The 19,776-nt window shown below is 37.0% G+C and overlaps 1 protein-coding gene across 2 annotated transcripts; it reads right to left on the bottom strand.

Annotated features, from left to right (window-relative positions):
• Window positions 1–3,952: 3,952 nt before the first annotated feature.
• coq8aa (coenzyme Q8A, genome duplicate a) lies at window positions 3,953–19,491 on the bottom strand. 2 transcript variants are annotated; one of them, XM_020927672.2, is made up of 17 exons: window positions 19,025–19,491; window positions 14,817–14,921; window positions 14,121–14,200; window positions 13,463–13,698; window positions 13,197–13,386; window positions 13,053–13,119; window positions 10,475–10,540; window positions 9,960–10,097; window positions 8,612–8,697; window positions 8,121–8,261; window positions 7,549–7,630; window positions 7,340–7,433; window positions 6,933–7,074; window positions 6,407–6,514; window positions 6,245–6,310; window positions 6,034–6,120; window positions 3,953–5,254 (listed from the first exon to the last, which is right to left on the bottom strand). In XM_020927672.2, the coding sequence occupies exons 2-17, from the start codon at window positions 14,908–14,910 to the stop codon at window positions 4,964–4,966; spliced, it is 1,968 nt and encodes a 655-aa protein (XP_020783331.1). In that variant the 5' UTR covers window positions 14,911–14,921; window positions 19,025–19,491; the 3' UTR covers window positions 3,953–4,963. The 2 variants fall into 2 exon arrangements, with proteins under 2 accessions (XP_020783331.1, XP_055016016.1); XM_055160041.1 differs by having other exon boundaries at window positions 14,817–14,916.
• Window positions 19,492–19,776: the final 285 nt, after the last annotated feature.

The following is a 19,776-nucleotide window of genomic DNA, read 5'->3' as shown; positions in this document are numbered from 1 at the left end:
ACTACTGCTTCATGACATCACTGGTGGAACATTTTGAGCTTTGGAGAAGACAGACTAATAATAATAATGGATTACTCAAACACATGTGAATGAAACAAAACACAAATCCAGGTATGTTTTTCATGAGGTAACAGCATTATAACATGTCTTAAAGCTCTCAAGAGCCAATTTAACATTTTTGACTTAACAATATGTATATCAGATATTGTGGGAAGATGTGTTACCACTGCCAACTCTGAAGCAGCTAGTAAAATGCCAACTATAGCCATTATTATTTAGGCCAGATAATTCTTTATTTGTGCTTGGGACTGGCACAACAGATACATTTTGTCACCCCCTTTTGGCAGCAATATGTAATAAACGTGAATAAGGGGTGCTTCAGTTATATCTTCAGCTATAGCTTTCTTAATTGTGTTGCCAGATTTGTTTAACAGCTATAAGTAAATTCAGTGGAGTTACTTACCAGTTCGTGTGACCTATTCAATACTGTTTCCCATTTAGTGTTAGATAAGAATAAAAAGCCTGGCAATAGATTAGCAGAATATCCAACATGTCTTCCTTTGAATCATGTTGTGATCTCTAACACTTGTGACTCAGTTTTAATTAATGCCACTTTAAACCAGTCAAACTATGTGATACAGACTTGACAAAAATGATTCACCCTCTTGATAATTAGCGCTTGTCATACCTTTTAACTTCAAATATATTTTAAGTTTGAGATCTAATTAGCAGCTCTCAAAGTATTGGGACTTTTAAATGTGATGATGCCAAATGTTTTGTATTTGCAGTTTGGTGAGTGCATTTGAAAGGACTAGTATTTGTAAATTCTTAGTTCAAAACCAGCTGTATATTAAGTGTATATATAAATATGCGTGGGTGTTTGACAGTGAGCGATATGGAGTAGGATCTAGTAACAGTATGTGCGTGTTGTAAAGGTATAACTGTATGTGTGTGAATACCAGGATTATTTATCCAAAACCACATTAGCATAAAAAGCAGATCCAAGGACCAAAAAGCAGAAGGACTCATTAAAGTGTAAATCCGCATCTGTGAGTGCGCAAACATGTCTTCATCCTTTTATTAAACAAACCTGAAAACTCGAAAGTCAAAGAATGGGAATCAGATGAGACTGTAACGATTCTGTCATTTTTGGACTGCCATCCGTGTAGTATTCTTACATTGTTGTGCCTCTTTACACAGTGTTTCCCACAGAGACTATGGTGGCACAAGTTATCCATATCTGAATCATATTTTTTTAATACAATTTTGGGTGTGTTAAAAGGTGCACTGTGTAACTTTTCTGGTGAAGGATACTTACTTGTCTCCATGGGATATTATTATTGCAGGAATGTTCCATGGTATGACATTAAACATTTCCATCTAGCATTTATTCATTAGATGTGTTTTTATTGCTCAAAAATATAACAATTCCTTCTGTGAATAGGGGTGACTCTCCACCAATCTGAATTGTAATGTAGCGTAGTGCTGTAACTTTCTTACATAATCTGTTTAATCTGTACCGTGGAATATACCAGACAATAGCAAGCAATAACATTTCAATGAACACAAGCAGGTGGTGGCCCCTTAACTAGAAATGTTACACAAAGTCCCTTAAAATGTCACCAACTGCATCAAGTGACCAAAAAACTGACCAATTAAATACAGTTACTTTTCCTTATGATAAACTACACCAAAGTATAATTTGTACAACCACCTTTTGTCTTGTTTTTAGACTATTGTGGCAAAAATGTGTCTATACGGGGCCACCACAGTCTCCATGATTCATGGGAAACACTGATACAGCTTCTTTATTCACTTTTTTATTCTTGTACATTAATCTGAGCCCCCTTAACCTGAAGCCTTTTTAAGATTATTGTACTGTAAAAGTAAAATTTCTGTTCAGCATTTGCCTTTGTATATGTTGTACAGTGTTTGTGTTATAAGCTTATGATTTGTGTAATGGTACTATGTCATGCCTTTTTGGTCTGTATTACACAAATTACACAAATTAAACTATTACTTTTTTTTTTCACTTGTAAGTGATTTTAGTTTTCATTCCTGGAGAAACTGCCGTGTGCAGTAATTTGCATGCTCATTTTTGTGTATATTGGCTGTAAGCAACACACATGGGGAACTAGTGGGAAGAAAAAGTGAGATTAAAAACTTCAGTTAACTATTTTTGTCCATCTGTTACTTACACACAATGACTGTGTATTTCAACATTGGCAATAAAATAATAAGTCTCAATGCATTCTTATGGAGGTGAACAATTCTATGTTAAAACTATAAAGCCAACAATTGTATGGAAAATCGAGCCAGAAAAATAACTAAAAACAGTTTGCTGAAATGCAGCCACCCACTGTCTGAAGATTTGCAAATTTAGAGTGTGTGAATGTGTCTCCATGGTAATGATAGAAATAGTCTCATTAACTTTGTTGTTTTTTCACTGCACTGGCAATAGAAAAGAAAACTAACTATGGCTGTTATTGTTGAACTGGGTGAACTGCTCAAAACTCACCAAATAAGGTGTGCTCAGTCCTCACTATCTTCAGCTGCACTGTGGCTGTGGCTCTTGTAAACAAAAGCTGTGGTTTCCATCCTCTGTCTAAACACATAGGCTCCTGATAGAAGGCAGTGGCAGCTCAAGGTAGGTCCCATATCATTCCCAGAGTTTACAGAGATTCTATTCATGTATCTGAAGTGAACTTAAACTTATCTGGCACCTGGAGTCTACAAGGCTGTAAGAGTACAAGCTCTGTAACAGTATGGCTAAATAAATGGCAAAAACACCATTCCATCTTGAATAAGGCTCTTTTATGCTTTTTTTTTTTTCTTTTTGCAATTATAGTAAAAATCTACAGAGGTGGAGTTCAATTGTACATGTAGCCTAATATATCTTACAATGTCAATGTTTTCAGTTAAGTTGCACAGTGCACCTTTAAAAATGACTTAACTGAAAACATTGACATTGTAAGCTATATTAGAGGTGCACTGTGTGACTTTTCTGATTTTCTCCATGGAGATATTGTCTGAAATGTTCCACAGAATGGCATTACCCTTAGTTATCTCTAGGAAGACACCACAGGGCCAAGTTACATGTCAGATCTGTGGAGAGGCGAGCTCACTCATAGTAAAAATGCAAGTTTTTAAGTTCAATAACTCATGTTTTTGAGTAAATGCAAAATGGATGGACGTTTAATGCCAGACAGGTGAACAAAACAATAACCTTTCAATGGAGACAAGCAAGTGGCAGGCAAATCCTTCACCTGAAGTTACACAGTTCACCTTTAAAGTACATTTACTTAAAGACATAATAGTATTTACAGCGGTGTGATAAGTTGTGGTAAGTAGGCCTATAAAGAGTCTCATTAGATCATGGTTACAAGGATTAGCTATCCGATTAGATTAGAGCCTAGTGAACAATGGATTTAGTAAACTACTTTAGAATTACCATACTAAACAGCGATGTGCACGAAAGACTAAATGAAACCTATGAAACTTTAAAAAGAGGACAATATAGGCACACAGACACTGGCATTAAATCATGCACGGTGCTGCTTGGTGATCACGTGCTAACCTAAACTAAAAATTTCATTATTGCTGTGACCATAAAAAAATACCTTAAATGCTGTTTTGCTTAACCCACCTGTCCACATCCACATGTATCATGTAGCATAAAAGCAGCGACTGTCTGCTTCTAATTAGACTCGATTAGCAGCACTTAAAGAGCCTTACTGTCTGAACAATCTTATGTGAACCGTACCATTAAAGGCTGTGCCAGCTGAAGTTGAATACAGTGCCACCTGTCGGCCACAGAGTTGAATTACAAAAATAACAAAGGCCAAAACGCCTACTACGTGCCATGTAAGTCTATTGTCCATATACGTTTTACAGTCTGAACTATTTAAGTTGGGGTTGTTAAAAATACGTGTTTATTATTCGGTTCAGAAAATACTGCATAGGCCTTCTTTAATTATTTCATCATCATACACACAAGAAATGCATCAAAATTAATTGATAAACTTCAGGCAAATGCATTAGATTAACAAAAATCATTATATTTTATTAACAAAAATATAGGTATATCTTGCTAAATCAATAAAGCACAGGCACTGTTAAGAATTACGCCTAAAATTCTGCCACTGAAAACTACTTGAACCACACCATTTTGGATCTGTGGAGTAGAAGACTACAGACACATTTTGCAGGTTATGGAGGACTGCACACTCTCAGATGATATTTAAGGACAGTTCATTCATATACATTAGTGAGCATGATTCCAACCAGACTGTATTCATTTAGCATTTTACAGTATTCACAAGGTAGGAAAATATTACTTTGGTTTTAAAACTGAGGCATTAGTTTTAACAGGTTAGTTGAAATATACAATGATTTGCATTTGTGATGGTGACCATTCTGGACAGTGAAACAAAAAACAATGAAGAAGCCCTCATAAGAAGCTCTCTAGGCAGCATCTTTACCTTAAACCCTGCTTATCTCAAATATAACAGTTTGCCATAAAAACAAACAGAATATTGTGAAAATCACATTATACTTCAACAACTGACAATCATCCTTTTTTATCTTTTTTGTCAATTTCCTAGTTTCCCAGACATTTTTGGAAACAATACATTTTGCATGCTTAAAGCAAAACATTTCATAATTACTTAACACAGCAACGCAAATGCAACAAAAAGCAATTGTACCTTCAAGAAAAATACATTCAAATCAAATATATTCTACAATAAATTCTCAAACAAAAATCAATTCCAATATTGCTGGATGCTCCCTTGTTTAAAATCTAAAACTGGAAATTGTGCTACATTGTCTTTCGGTAGTGAGATGCCCAAAATGGGGAAAACAGTCGCAGGCAGGAATCGTATCTACTGTCCCTGTTGATATTCTTTCAGTGGCTTTACTTTTGGCCCCAGTTTGTGCATTTATGCAATTTCATTTCATCTTCTTAATTAGAGGGTTTGGTCCTCCCCTCCCAGTACTTGCTGTAGGCGTTCTGAAACATATCCTTGCATCTGAGCTTGGCGTTTAGCTTGGAGCAGATGAGAAAGGAGCCACCCATCTTCCTGTGCAGGGAATAGGTCTCTTCGGGGGGCGGGGTGAGCCTGTGTTTGAGCATGACGGGGATCAGGTTGTGGATGCGCTCCGTGGTCGACTGAGAGCCAAAATCAAAGGTCTCGCTCGAGTTAAAAGCCTCCCCCAGGATCATCACAGCATCCACGTGAGCGTTTATCATCGGCTGGAGAAAACACAGACACACAGTGAGGAGTGAGGAGGCAAACTTGAAGCATTTTATCATATGGGTACCTTTAAAGGGCCCGTATTACTCTATTTTCTGATCCATGTTTTAGTGTTGTTTCTGCATTACAAACAGACCCAGAGTTGTGTTTTGTTTCATTCACACAAACCCTGCTTCTTCTATTTAACTAAAAACACTGGTCCACCATGTGATATCAAGTAGTAATACAGGTCAAGTGGTAATACATCAAGTGTTCCACTGTGTTTTTACATACACCTGCATTAGAATCATAATTTCATACATGGGACTGCCATGCTCTATTGAATTAAAGATAAAAGGTAGCTGCTAACTTGAAAACTACCACTACATGACCTCACAAGGTGGAACAGAGCATTTTGAGCTTTGGAAATGCAGACAGACTAATAATAAAGAGTTAGGAAAATGTTCCAGTTTGTTTCTGTAAAATGAAGCACTGAAAGTACTTCTAAGAATCGCCCAAACAGAGATCAGGGTGTACTGAACTAAACACATGTATTTTTTGAGTGGAACCATCAAGTCATCTCAAGTCACGGGGCTCCAAGTCAAGTCCTTAACCCATATTATCAAGGCAAGTTTCAAGTAATAATGCCACACCTCTTCCAAAATTGATCACACTTCTGTTTTTAATTACTTAAATGAGAGAATCAAAGTTTTTAAATGATATTAATTGGGTACAATTTTATCTATCCAAACTGGCCCTGGGCAGAGACGGTCGGCAGTGTGAGTTGAGCTGTACGTACCTTAGACTCGTATCCAGTCAAAAACTTCATGTCAATAGATTTCTGTAAAACCCCCTCTCTGTTGCCTTCAGCCGCTGCATGGATCACCTACAACCAGAAAAACACAATTGTGTTATTATTATTATTAATACACTGTTTACCTACTTTAAAATTAAGTTATCTGAGTAGATTGACCAAAAGACCAAAGTGTGGAAAGGTTTTGACATCTTACCTCTATATAGAGGTCAGTGAAGCTCTGGTCAAATCCTCTTGTAGCTCCAAAGTCCAACAGTGCCACCTAGAGGATCACAGTAAAAAAAACAAAAAAACAAACAAACATAATATTATAGTTATAGAATATTTCTAAATATATCTAAACTGTAGTGCATCTTACCCTGTGTGTTTGAGGATCGTAAAAGAAGTTGGACCAGTTTGGGTCGGTTTGCATGTAGCGGAACTCAAGCAGTTCTCTTAGACACAACATCAAGATATTGTGACAGATCTAAAATATAAATAAATTACATTACTTTAAGAGAGACAATTAAAGTAGCATTCTGCAAAACAAAAACACTTAAAATCCAACTGATAAAACTATTGGTCATAATATTTTAGTATTAAAAAATACCAAAAATACTTTTTAACAAAAATTATAGTTCCCATATCTTTTAACTTATAGTGCATAATCCAGTCATGCATTATGCATGAATGCATGTAATATCTGAACATAAACAACAAATGATTGACAGTCTATTTTTGCATTTCCTAAGTACATGGGAAATATGCCACTAGATGGCGTTTTCTCAGGAGAAAACAGGAGACAACAGGAGACTGTGTATATTCATGTGTACTAGCCTGTCAGTGTGTTAAAACTATTTGTAAGTGGATTTCATTTACATCCTCACTTCCTATTCTGTGTGTACCTCATTCTTCAGATCCTGGGAGAGAGTCTCGGCTTTGTCCAGGGGAAAACCAGGGACAAGTTCAGTGGTGAGGACATGAGTGCTGCATAACTCATCAACTACATTAGGCACATAGAAGAATGGATGATCCTTAAGCAGCTCCCTATGGCAAAAATACATGATAAAATTAGGTATATTGGTAGTCTATGTTGTTATTAAAAATAACTTTGTACTTGATTTATGTAGCACTATTTGTTCACAAAAAATATGCATTAAATTGAATTATTCAGTCTTTTGCTTGGTGGGATAAGCTACTACAGTCACCCTGAGGCTGACAGGGACTTAGCTGTCAGTTTGTGCCAGTGGTCAACTCACTCATATATTAATAGTAATTAGTAATTTAATGTGATGACTGGCAGCCTACTCACTTAAACTTCTTTGCACACTGAGCTTCTCTGATGTAATCACACTCCAGTGCAAGCTCTTTTCTCATCACATCAATGAGGTGATCTGGAAACAAGCCTATGACCAAAACAAAAAGGAGAGGTGGTGTAAAAGCAGGTTGGCAAGATCAGCTCTTGCTATTACTTTTAATATCAGGGTGATGTGTGACAGACAGTGTGAGTTTTGTCTGTACCTTCAGGCAAAGCGTTGCTCATGTGCAGCACAGTCATCAGGTTGTTGACGTCACTGTTGATACTTTGAGCTACACCGGGATACTGAAAACAAGCACACAATTTTGCATATTTAGTTATGCATGGACAATATATTAGTCCATTTCTTAATACAGTCTATGATTTGGCACCAAGGGAGTGTGATTTTTTGGACAAGACAGCAAAATAAAAGCACCAGGATAATATACAGCAGGTTAATAGAAATATTTCACTATGAGTCGATGGAGCAAGAAGTTTAGCTGTGTCTATTAGCGGGTTAGCTACGTCTATTTATTATGCAGTTAATGTGCCAAATGTATTCATTTTATTAGAAATAGATGAATAATGAAGCTGAAAAGTTTGTGATTTGTTTCAAAAGTACCAACAATTACCATTAAAGCCCATATAAATACACACATTTTGTATTTACGTTTACAAAAAAGAAAAAGACAGGGCAAAAGGGTCTTAATGATGCATAACTAGATATTTACATTAGCAACACTTATATTTTCCAGTGTTTGTAGTGTACACACACACATATATGTGGCTGGTGTACCTGTATTTTCATGGCCACCTCTCTTCCATCTTTCATCCGGGCCAAATGCACTTGCCCAATGGAGGCTGCTGCAAAGGGACGCTCCTCGAAAGCCTCGAGCTTGTCTCTCCAATTTGGACCCAAGTCATTGTTTAAAGCTTTCTGTAAATCAACAAAAAACATTACTACTAAGATACGACACATTTGTACAGTATTTATTATGAAAGACAACAACAAATGCTACAATTGCTGTGGTCAAATCAGAAATTAAAAGGTGCACTGTGTAACATTTCATTTTTGAACAACAGAAACACCTGTAAAGAATAAATTCAGATGGAAACGTTTAAAGTCATATCATGAAACATTCCAGGCAGAGCAATAACATCTCCATGGAGACATCAGGCAGCGGACCCTCCACTAGAAATGTTATGCAGTGCACCCTTAAACTGCCACCCTAAATTGCTTGTATTATGTAATCCCAAAACTATTAGAAAACAAAAAAAGGACTTTACCGTCATTTGTTTGATTGGCATAAAGTCAGCGCTCTGTCTCACACGCTCAAAAATCTTGGCGAGTTGTGGGTTGATAAAAGCATCATCTGAAAAAGATATTTACTCATGAAGCAGTGACGATACAATGAAAGGTTTACATTTGTGCAAATTCAAAATGATGTATCTAAAAATACATAACCAAACTACTGTCATGTATATTTTTATGAGAAGGGATCTCAAAGTTGTCATTATTTCATTCAGGTGCTACAATGGTTTAAAATATAATGCCATAACTCTTAAACTACCATTGTAAAACTGTCAACATCAGGACAGTGGAATATTATGGTTTGTGGGTTTTCTATTGTTCTGAGCTGTATTTGAGGTTATTTATACAGTACAGTGATTTATATTCTCCAGGACCAGTGAGCAGAGTATGTGCTTTGTCTACAGAGAATACCTGTGCAGTCACGTTTATGATTTAAGAAGTGGCTTGTAACTTGTTCAGAGTAAATATGTGGCAGATCTACAAATAACCACAATGAGGTACAATAGGTCTGAATCTTAAGAGTGGTTAAAATGTGCAGCGCGCAAACTTGGCTGTGAACTCAGGCCATAAATGCCAAAGAACCAAAGGTCACTGCTCAAGGTGAGACAAGGAGCAAGGAGTCAACAAACACAGTGGTTTGTTTATGGTGTTATCCGAGCCCACTATGAACCAAGATGTTTACTACCATAGCCACTAGACACTCTTTCACTTTGTCCTCTGCTAATCAGCACCCCGTGTATACAACTTGCTTAGAAGGAAATGCTTACACTAGATGCCTGTTAAAAGGTCCTATATTATGCAAAACTCTTGTGAGCTTTTAGACATATTATAGGGTTACCTCCTCAAAAACATACCTGGAATTATGTTTTGTTTCATTCACATGTGTTTCAGTAATTATTTATTATTAGTCTGATTATGTCTCCAAAGCTCAAAATACTCTTTTCCACCTTGTGATGTCATGAGCTGCAGTTTTCAAATTAGCATCTACCTTTTGCCTTTTGTTCATTTGAGATTGGCATTTCCAGAGATGAAATTATCCAAATGAGTCTAGTAAAAGTGTATGGAGTTTAAAAACACAGTAGAGCACATCCTGTATTACCACTTGACATCACAAGGTGGACCAGAGTGTTTTCTGTATGAGAGAAGAACACATGCGAAATATGCAGGGTTTGTGTGTTTAACATATGAAAATGAAACAAAACAACACTCCAGGTATGTTTCTGATGAAGAAACAAAATTATAACATAGATCAGACAATAGTATAATATGAGCCCTTTAAACTGTTTTATTTTAAATTATTTTAAATGGCTTGTTTCAGCTCACCTTGAATGCTAAGCATTTGTCCAAGCTTTAATGCAGCTCCTCTGACTTTACACAGAGTCCGAACGATGCGTTCAGCGTTGGCCTCAGACAGGAAGGGACTTGAATCCAAAACTGCTTTCTTTTGTTCACCTTCAGCACCTGTGCACAATATAGTTTATAATACTTTGGCAAAGGTGTGTACTCTGTCAACACCATGATCCCCAGAAGATCAGTTATCATGCATGCACACATATTTCATAGAGTATGTGTGTCAGTAGGTCGAGGTGTTGGCAGGCGCTGTGGCCCAGACTTGGGTCTCCTTCAGTCGCATTACTACAGATTTAAACCAGTGGCAGGTGTGCACCCTTAGCCCTGCGTCTTTACTGGGATTATAGAGAATCAACACCGACAAACACAAACAACACAGTTCTCTGCCTCTAACATTAGTTTGTGGATTAACTGTCATCAGTGACTGGTGTGAGGGAAAGGTTTGTAAAAAGAAAATCAGGTTTAAAACATTTACATGGGTTACCTACCATTTTGTCGAATGGTTTTCTTAGCCACTTCTGCCAAAGCTCCAAAACCCAAACCAACAGCTAGCCCTATAACAAACCAACGGAAGATTGGAGTTTAGGTAACAGACTATCTCCACATAGTACAACATGATACATAACACCTAACTGGAGAGTTCATTCACTGACCCAAAGGTCAGCTGGCCAACTGTCATTGTGCCCTTGGGCAACACACTTAACCCACTTAGCCAATATATGTGTGTGAGTGATAGGTGGTAGTTGGAGGGGCTCGTAACAATTGGCAGACTTCCATCTGTCAGTCTACTCCAGGTGTGCAGTGGATGAATAATCAAATATAAAGTAAACTAAATTTATGTGTTATAAAAATGTTATGCACTACTATTATTAGATCGTAAAATTCATTTGTCTGAAGGACAGATACTTAACAGCTGGCAACTAAAACAATGCTGTAGACTTTAATACCATCTGTCTCTGTCAAAAAAAAATCCCCCAAATCTCAACTATAAGACAAAATAAACATACACTGACAATTGAAAGGTGTTAACTAGGATCATATATCAAAGTCTAATAATCTCATCATTATTAGATAGTTAAAATATAATCCATTTTGATTATAGAAACCAAAAAAGAGGAAGGGGCTGTTTTGTAGAGGAGTTACTCCAAGTCCAATATGTTATGTAACCTTTTATTACATAACTGCTCCGCTTGCAGACACAAACACAGAGACTGAAGCAACAGAGAAGAGCTAGAGCTGTTAAACAAGAGCAGGTTCACATGAGCTTGTGGTTGTACTAAACACTGCCCTATAAGCCAAAAACAACAGAAACATTTGATCCTATGTGGCAAATATGTTCCTTTCTATATGCCTGCTGCAAGCTTGGATTTTGAATAAGAACAGTGCTTTAAAGGAAACATTATTTTTATAGAAAACACTGCACTTTTCCTTATTAGCACATTTTCCAATATGTTCTACGGCTACTGAGGATTTTCGATATAAACTATATTTTTTTATAGGAAGAGGCATTTTAAGTTAATATACTAAGCACTGCTATATTTGGCAATAGAGGGCAAGAATTTCTTTTCACTATTACCACATTTTCCCTATATTTTCTATGGTTACTGGGGATTTTGGGTATGAACAATGTTGTTCTAAGTAATGGTGCTGTTAAAGTACGGCTCAATGTGTGACAGAAATATTACACTGCAAAAGCACATGTGTCTGTCAATCATTGGCCATACAAGCTCTGTTTACAACAACAGTGTGATATACAGGTGATGCCTTTAGGGGCTGTTCGGTAACACATAGCTCCCCAAATAATCTTGTTTATCTGTACTCAAGGTGTCAGCACAACATATAAAAAATGTTTCATGAGTTAAATATCTAAACAAACTAATGAACTTGTCTAAACTATTTGTTGACATTGGCCTCTGCTCCCCATAACACCTGTCTAAATGTTACTCCTTTCAACACTGTTAATTTATTGCACCTTAGAATCTGTTGAATGTAGGCCTCCACACAATATTGCTGTGTAGGTCTGAGTTAGCACTTTAGCCCCTTGAATACAAGATGCTGTCCTGAGCTTATGTTACCATCATGCAATGTGTTTTAGCTACTCTGAATCACTCCCTCCACCTGTTAACTTATCTATCACCAAAGGCTCACGTTCAGGATCTTTGGAGGAGTAACATACAGTAATAACAGTTATGAGCTTTTCGTTCCGCTAAATTACTAGAATTAGACTGGGAGAGATGAGAAGAATAGTTATTGCTACACAACCAAATCATGTGTCCCTTTCGTGGTTTCGGTGATTATTGAAGAAAGTATTAGAAAGTAAGTACGTATCAGTCAAAAGTTCAAATTATATCTAAACTAATGAAGGGAAATCACAGTTCTATTTCAAACTGAATGGAACAAACCGCTACCCATAGACTTGGTTATAGTTTGTTGTATTTCCCTATACAGATAAAATAAAGTTATTATCTAGATCTATATTGTAAAGGGTGTAAGGGTGGGAAGGACATTTTTTTATTGTAAACATCTGTGCATTCTATGTGTGTCTTCACTTTTTCTTTTGATACTGTGCATTACACTGTTCAATAAACAAGTGAACTATTAACTATTAACTGTTATAACTCTTGTCAGTGAGAAATGTTGTAACAATATATTTCCAGTAGCTTCCTGGTTTATACATACAAAAAAAAAAAAAAAAAAGGTACGGTTTGATAAAACCAAACTAAAACCAAAACAGAAAAAAAAAAAATGAAACCACGAGGCCATTAAGCCACTTGAATGCTGGAAATCTGCATTGAATATATAGACCAGGTATGTCCAAACTATGACTCGGGGGCCAAATGTAGCCCTTTAGCTTCTAGGGGAATAGGCCCATTTTTTTCTTAAGTAGTACTTTTTATGGCAAGTTTTTGAAAATCTACCTTGATAAAGCCAATATCAAATATTTCATGTATTAACCACTAGTCTATAGCTCTCAGTCAGCCCTTGCTTTGTCTATGTTAAGATATGCAGCAGCCCATGATGAGAAAAGTCTGGACACCCCCGATATAAACAATGATAACACTGTACCTCCAAAGTTGGCCAATCTTCCAAGTCGGGTCACAGGCACTTTCCTCTCTCTGGCTCGCTCACTCAACTTAAAAAATAAACGCAATATTATTTTAGTAATTATTTGTCAGTATAAGCAATAAAATCATAATGAAGAAGTATCACCATTTGTTTGTGTGGTTTAGCGTCTGTCCTCTTGCTCTGTCTGGCTTTCTCAATGTCCTCTGCTGTCAGCCCCCCAACAGTGGAGGGGTCTTGGTGGTAGCTCCTGAGCTGCCTGATCGAATGCTGACACAACATCTGTCCCCACAAATGCCTCTGGGTGTACAAATTATGGTTGGGCAAAAAGTGCCTCCTATGAAATATAATTATTTAGTGTCCCAGAATGACCACGTATGAGTAAATTATACATTACTTTCTATGATACATACCCTGAGTCGAGGTGATAGGATCTGGTTTGATCTGTGAACTGTTTTGATGGATCTTTATATCCTTCAAATATTGAGTGATTTCCTCCCATAGCTGCATTCTGATTGGCTGATCCTTCCTCTCCACTTCCTGAATGCCCACCACCTTCTTCCCTGAACTCTGAGGCCTGAAATGTCCCATCATCCTCAGGGAAGTCAAATTCAGATGAAGTTGAGGAGGTTTGCTGGCCACTCATCTCCTATGGGGATAAAAATACATAAGAATACATACTTTTAATGGCACGGTATGTATATATATATATATATTTATTTTTTTTTTTTCTGTTGTACTTAAAGGGTCCATATTAAGCTATTTTCTAATCTATGTTATAATGCTGTTTCCTCATCAAAAACATACCTGGAGTTTTCATTTTTATTTCATTCACACATGTTTAACACATAAACCCTGTACATTTACTGTTACACTTTGTGATGTCATGTGGTAAAATGGCAAATACTCCACTCAGTTTTGAGCTTTGGAGATGTAGAGAGACTAATTATAAAACATGTATGAATGAAATAAAACACAAGAGCAGATATGACTTTGATGAGGTGGCAACATTACAACATGGCTTAAAGCTCACAATAGTCAATTTTGTGTAACATAGGACCTTTAACTCACCTGCATCTTCATCACTGCAGCAGACAGACCCTGTTCGGCAGCAGACTGGACAGTTTCCACTGCTGCCCCGACCACTGGCACTGTTGAAATGAAACAATACATTAACAAGCTTGCACCTTAGATTAGCTGTGTTCTTTTAGGGTGCATTCACACTTATCCTTGTTTGGTCTTTGTTTGGGCTCAGTTTAGTCCTGATGTAGATTTGGTTTGACTCCTGTTTTGGACCTGTTGTAGTCCAGGTTTAGTCCATAGACTGTATATATAATTGGACATAGCTAACTGCTAGTCCTTGCGTTCCAAATTGTAAGTGAGCATCGAGGAGATTTTGTCTCCATCAACTGCGGCTCCAAATTACTTTACATTGAAAAATGGTCATACCTCAGTCTCAAAATGTTCATATTAACCCGCTCTACATGATCCTGGCATTTTTATTTAGCTATTTTGTTCATAAATCAATTCCTGTTCCTAATATGTAAACTCCAAATTCATCCCTATAACTGCTAGCTTCATTTGTCTGGAGTCCAACACTATGGGTGACGTCACACTCCCTTAGTCCAATTCTTTATACAGTCTACGGTTTAGTCATACTTTAGATTTGACTTAGTATAAGTGAAAGTGTGAATGCATCCCTAGTAAAACAAACCAGCAGAGAAATCTCTTCAAAATGTGTAATACAAGACCACACAATAAACATACCTGCCTCACTGCGTAAGACATTGGTCTGAGTCTCTACCACTGCCTGGCTTAATTTAGCCAAGCCTCGCATCAACAGAATCATGTCAGTTGCCATCACGGACTAAACTGACAAAAGAAAAGAAAAACAGTTTTAGCAAAAGGCAGATCTTACTTTTTTTTTAATTGTCAATCATAACATTCTAAAAACAAAACAAAAAATCCTTAAGTCATATAATTTTGACACAGTGATAAGTAGTATTGTAGTATTAGTACATATGTCGCAAGCTCCTCTAATTTTTAATTATTTGTACAATTTATGGCCCTTTTTTGAGTAATTTCTTGGTTAGAACTACAGTAACACAGTAGTACAGTAACACAGTCCAATTATAGACCTGGTTTAGCCCTAGAATAGTCCTGTTTAAGTCAGGGTTTAAACCTGGTGGTACTCAGAAAGCCAAATCTTTTCTCAGTTGGTGGGAAAATTCATAAAGATCCAAAATTGCAAAATATAGACTATAGTCACCTTGTCTGAACCAACAAGGACAGCACAGTCATGCTCAGATGAAGACTTTTTTTTTCTAAATTTACTCCTTGACCCCCATTCCGACTCACAGACAGGGAACATGAAAACAGGGGAGGGAATACCAGGCATGGCTTGTCTGCTGTGAAAGCCCGAGTATGTGGCCGGGGCAGATCTGATAATGTCACTGGAAACTTGTGGAAGGAGAGGGGTTATTTCTGTGCACGTGTTCGGTTCATGTCACACATTTGGCACTGTGATGTACCCTTACTCTAATTCAGTGCTTGGAAATTGTCATCTTTATATTTAACTTAAGTGATTTCTTTCCAAGAACAAATGTTTCATCAGTTTTAGTTTAGTAGAGCAGGTTGTCTTTACTAGGTTGCATTGGTTTAAAGTATCCATTGTACAGTTATTTATACATGTGACATAAAAAGTAAGATGGGAACTTGGAGGACACTGGTTTGTTGTGAAATTTAAATTGTGATGACATTACACAATTGTAGAGAAAGGGGTGACTCAGAGTCATTACTAAATATGATTTTATTTATTCATACCAGCCTTCTATGAATCTCATATTTCTACACACAAATATTGACATGATCATTGCAAAGTTCTGCTAATTTTTTATTGTTTATGTTTTTAGGGGTTTTTTTTGGAGCCAGATCACAATTTCATCACAATTCATGTACAATTTGTTATTTTCTATTCTCTAAGAGGTTAATAGTCATCTGCTTCTTCTTCAAGTTCACTCTTCTTTAAGTTCCAGCTGACATACAGAGGCTGCCAATTTCAAAAGTGGGTGGGGAAAGTGTTTGAGCAGACAGCTGCATAAATAGAAAATAGACAGTGAATCACGATATGATGATTTCACCAAAATATCTCTATAGCCCTATCCTAAGCTCCTGTTATTCTTGTAGTCATTCAACAGTGGCATTTAACATAGCAAATGTTGGGTAATACTGGTTGATACAAACATCCCTCGAGCCTTGAGGTAATAAAGTTGAAAATATTTATCATAGAAATTCGGAATGGTAACAACACAAACCCTGATCTGGCATTGAACCTCAATGTTTTTTTTCCTCTTCATTTGTTAAGTAAGTTAACTGTGTCAGTGGCCCACCTTGCTCATCCGGAAAGTAAACTCATCTAGAGTTTATCCAAACATTTGTCTTTCCTGGAGAAGATAGTATATAGTGTACTTTATAACCATGTGCATTTGTTGCCGTTGTGGGTGTGACGACAAGCTTCAACGTGCTCTGAAAAGATTTGAGCCAGAGGGAAAAAAAAAGCAGCCGTGCCTTTAAAACATGTGCTAAAATCCCCACATCTACACAATGAGGCTCAAACTGGGTCAGCTGTTTTCTTTTCAGACAGTTCTTTTAGAGGGTCTAGTCTAAATATTGCACCAAATGGACCAAAGTTAATGCTAAAAACTTCACTTCATGTATAAATTATTCAAGTTAAAAGTTATAGTTGACTTTTCTGCAAGTGTACGGTATGTTCTGGCACAGAGAAAGAGCATGTGCAAGCCCCTTTTCTATGCACTACACTGCGTTTGCTAACTGAAATCTACAATGTAAACAGAAGTGGATAAAATCAGTATTTACAAAGTCTATGCCCTTCAGACAAAAATGCTGAACAATTGAGCAATGCCAACTTCCCATTCGTCTGTCAGTGTGGGGGTGTGTACAGGTATTTTGTGCACAAGACAACTGTGATTCGCAATATAAGAATAGGGTAGAGCTGTATATTGGATATAACTCCTCTTTAGTAAAAGTTGTTGAGGCACAATGAATAGTACTGAGGTCTAGTCTAGCCTAATTGAAACACAGGACTGCAACAATCTATCAGAACAATCGAGACTAAATGACTATGAAAATAATTATAATTGTATTTTGATAATCCTTATTGGCCACAAGAGCTTTTATAACAAAATTTGCAGCATTAAAAAAATTTAAAGTTATTATAATAAAAAAAAGAATACAATCTTTATGTATTACAGAAATAATGGTTTGATGACTTGATTAATTGGAATAATAATCATGGATTTATAAAAAAAAATATTGTTAGTTGCAGCCATACGGAGACTGTTAATGCTCAAAGATAAAAGTCTTTTATGGTGTCTATTATTCTAAATCTATACAAAAGGCTATTCAATTCTAATGTTCCACAGAATGATTAATGCAGCATAAGTACCAAAAACACTTGTATGTATGTGACCCAGATATTGTTTAAATTTTTTTGTATTTAAATGGAAATAATTTATGTTTTCAGTTTCTGCTCTGGTATCAGTTAATATCGGGGATGGGCAGATACTTTAAGTCAAAGGATCGACATCAGTACTGAAACAGAAAAAGCCGGATCAGTGCATCTCTAAAACTGATAATAAACATTGGTACAGAGCCCTAGCTCAATGTTCATTACCTTAAATAATAATTAGGCCTCAGTAGATAGAGGAGATAGTAGAAGTATTTAAAGCATTTTGTTATTGTGTATGGCATTGTACACACCTAAGCTTCAGCTGTTGTCTTAGATCTACAACTGCACAGGCTGTTGACTCACAGCTTTGAAAATAGATGCACTGACCCTCTGTACAGTCTATATCGGAGTATAGCGGTCAGAACAAAGAATTTACTGTTTAACTTCTATCATCATCTTCCTATAAATATGACACAAGCTTATGGCATCTTCTTATCTGTAGCTAATAATAATGGGGGGAATTAGAAATGACATTTTTATTACAGATTTAGAAATGATTTTAACTTTATTTCAACCATGGCGTCAAACTATGCCTTATTTGCCACCAGTCTCTTGTTACTTTTTGCTAGAATGTATTATTACCATTTATAGTTTTCTCTTTGTTATTATAATATATTGTGATTTGTGAGCTACTGTGTCCAAATAATTTCCCTTGTGAATCAATAAAGTTTGTCAAAGTCAAATGCAAATGCAAATGTCACTAATTAGCATAGTCTATCAAGACGATATAGATTTTTTTATTTTATTTTTTTTTATTTATTTTTATTTTTTTTACCGCCAGTATTGGTTTTATTTAGACAAGCAGAAGGTGAAGTTGTGGGTTCATAGAGGTTGTGGGCGTGTTTTAAATTACACAAACAATGAAGCAACATAAAACGGCGTGTTTGTAGTGTATTTGAGATAAACTGCGCAAGCGCTAAATCTTGGGACTTGAGCTGCCACATGGAAAAACATCCTGTTGAACAACTTAACTGGGGCCCATGTCAAGCCTCCGCGCAGCCATAGGATACAAGAATACACTAAAGCAAAGTTTACTAGAGTTTAACATCACTGATGTTTGCAGATTTAAAATGATCCAACAGATTCTACAGCGGGCAACTTTTTAACTTTGCAATTATTTGTGTGAATACTATGAATACTTCCTCTTGAACGAAGATGCAGTGCCATGTTGTATACCATTGATCTTAATACTCAAAGTGCGTAATTGCGAGGTACCAGGGCGCGTAAAACTGTCCTGGATGAAGTTATCAGCGTAGTGGCAGGTTCATGAAGTTAGTACAAAGTGTGCTGCTGGACAGAGACGAGTCTGTACTGTACTACGCGATGCTTCCACTGCTGATACATTAACCATTGAGTTGCGTTACAATGTGTTAAAGCTGCGTTAATCGGTTCTCCAAGGATAAACTAGAAGAAACAAATGTATGCAGTCATTTAAGCATTTACTCACCAACAGCCGAAGTGAAGAGTCTGCAGTTTTCGTGTCCTGTTAATGTCAGCAGCAGGGAGGTCACTCAGGGATAACTAAAATCAACAGCACATGTACAACACTGACTGAGGCCTTCGTTCGGTTTAGTTAATTGTATAGCATAGTAGACCCGCAATAAGCTGTCTGCTGGTCACACTTCTGCTAATCCAGTTTGTCCCTCTTCTCCACGAGGTCAGCTCTTATTTACCAACTCACAGCTCCTGCACAGCTCCTCTGATCCCGCGGACCTGCGCAGACGCGGCGCGATGTTGACCTCACTGCGCACAACGGCAAAGCGGTGCTCAACTGCGCACAAATATGCACCAGAGCATATCTCAATCAAACTGCGATGTCTTTAGATGGGTTTGGTTATAGAAAGCCACATAATTCTTTCTTTAAATCTGACCTAAATATTTCTTTTCCGCCTACACAAAAACAACGCCTTTTTGTTGTCCCGTCCACGCGCTCTCTCCATTGGTTCATTGGTGTGTTGACAGGAGGTAGGGCTTGGAGCAAGACCTCTGATTGGTCTGTCGATTGTTATCCTCAAGGTATGGCCTCATTTGGCATATTTTTCTAACACACCTTTCACATACCGAGGGCTATAACTGAGGCGTGTTCAGACACATTTTGACACAAGTTTAAAGAACTGAGACAAGTGTTGACAGAGACAGATACATGCGCGTGTGTCCCTCTGCTGGACAGATCTAGAATGCGCACCGCATTTAGTTTCC

Source organism: Boleophthalmus pectinirostris, unplaced genomic scaffold, assembly GCF_026225935.1.
Source record: "Boleophthalmus pectinirostris isolate CB_2022bp ecotype Guang Dong unplaced genomic scaffold, ASM2622593v1 HiC_scaffold_286, whole genome shotgun sequence".
NCBI classification, from domain to species: Eukaryota; Metazoa; Chordata; class Actinopteri; order Gobiiformes; family Gobiidae; genus Boleophthalmus; species Boleophthalmus pectinirostris.
The sequence above is the reverse complement of the archived record's forward strand: the minus strand, read 5'-3'. Positions and strand labels throughout refer to the sequence as shown.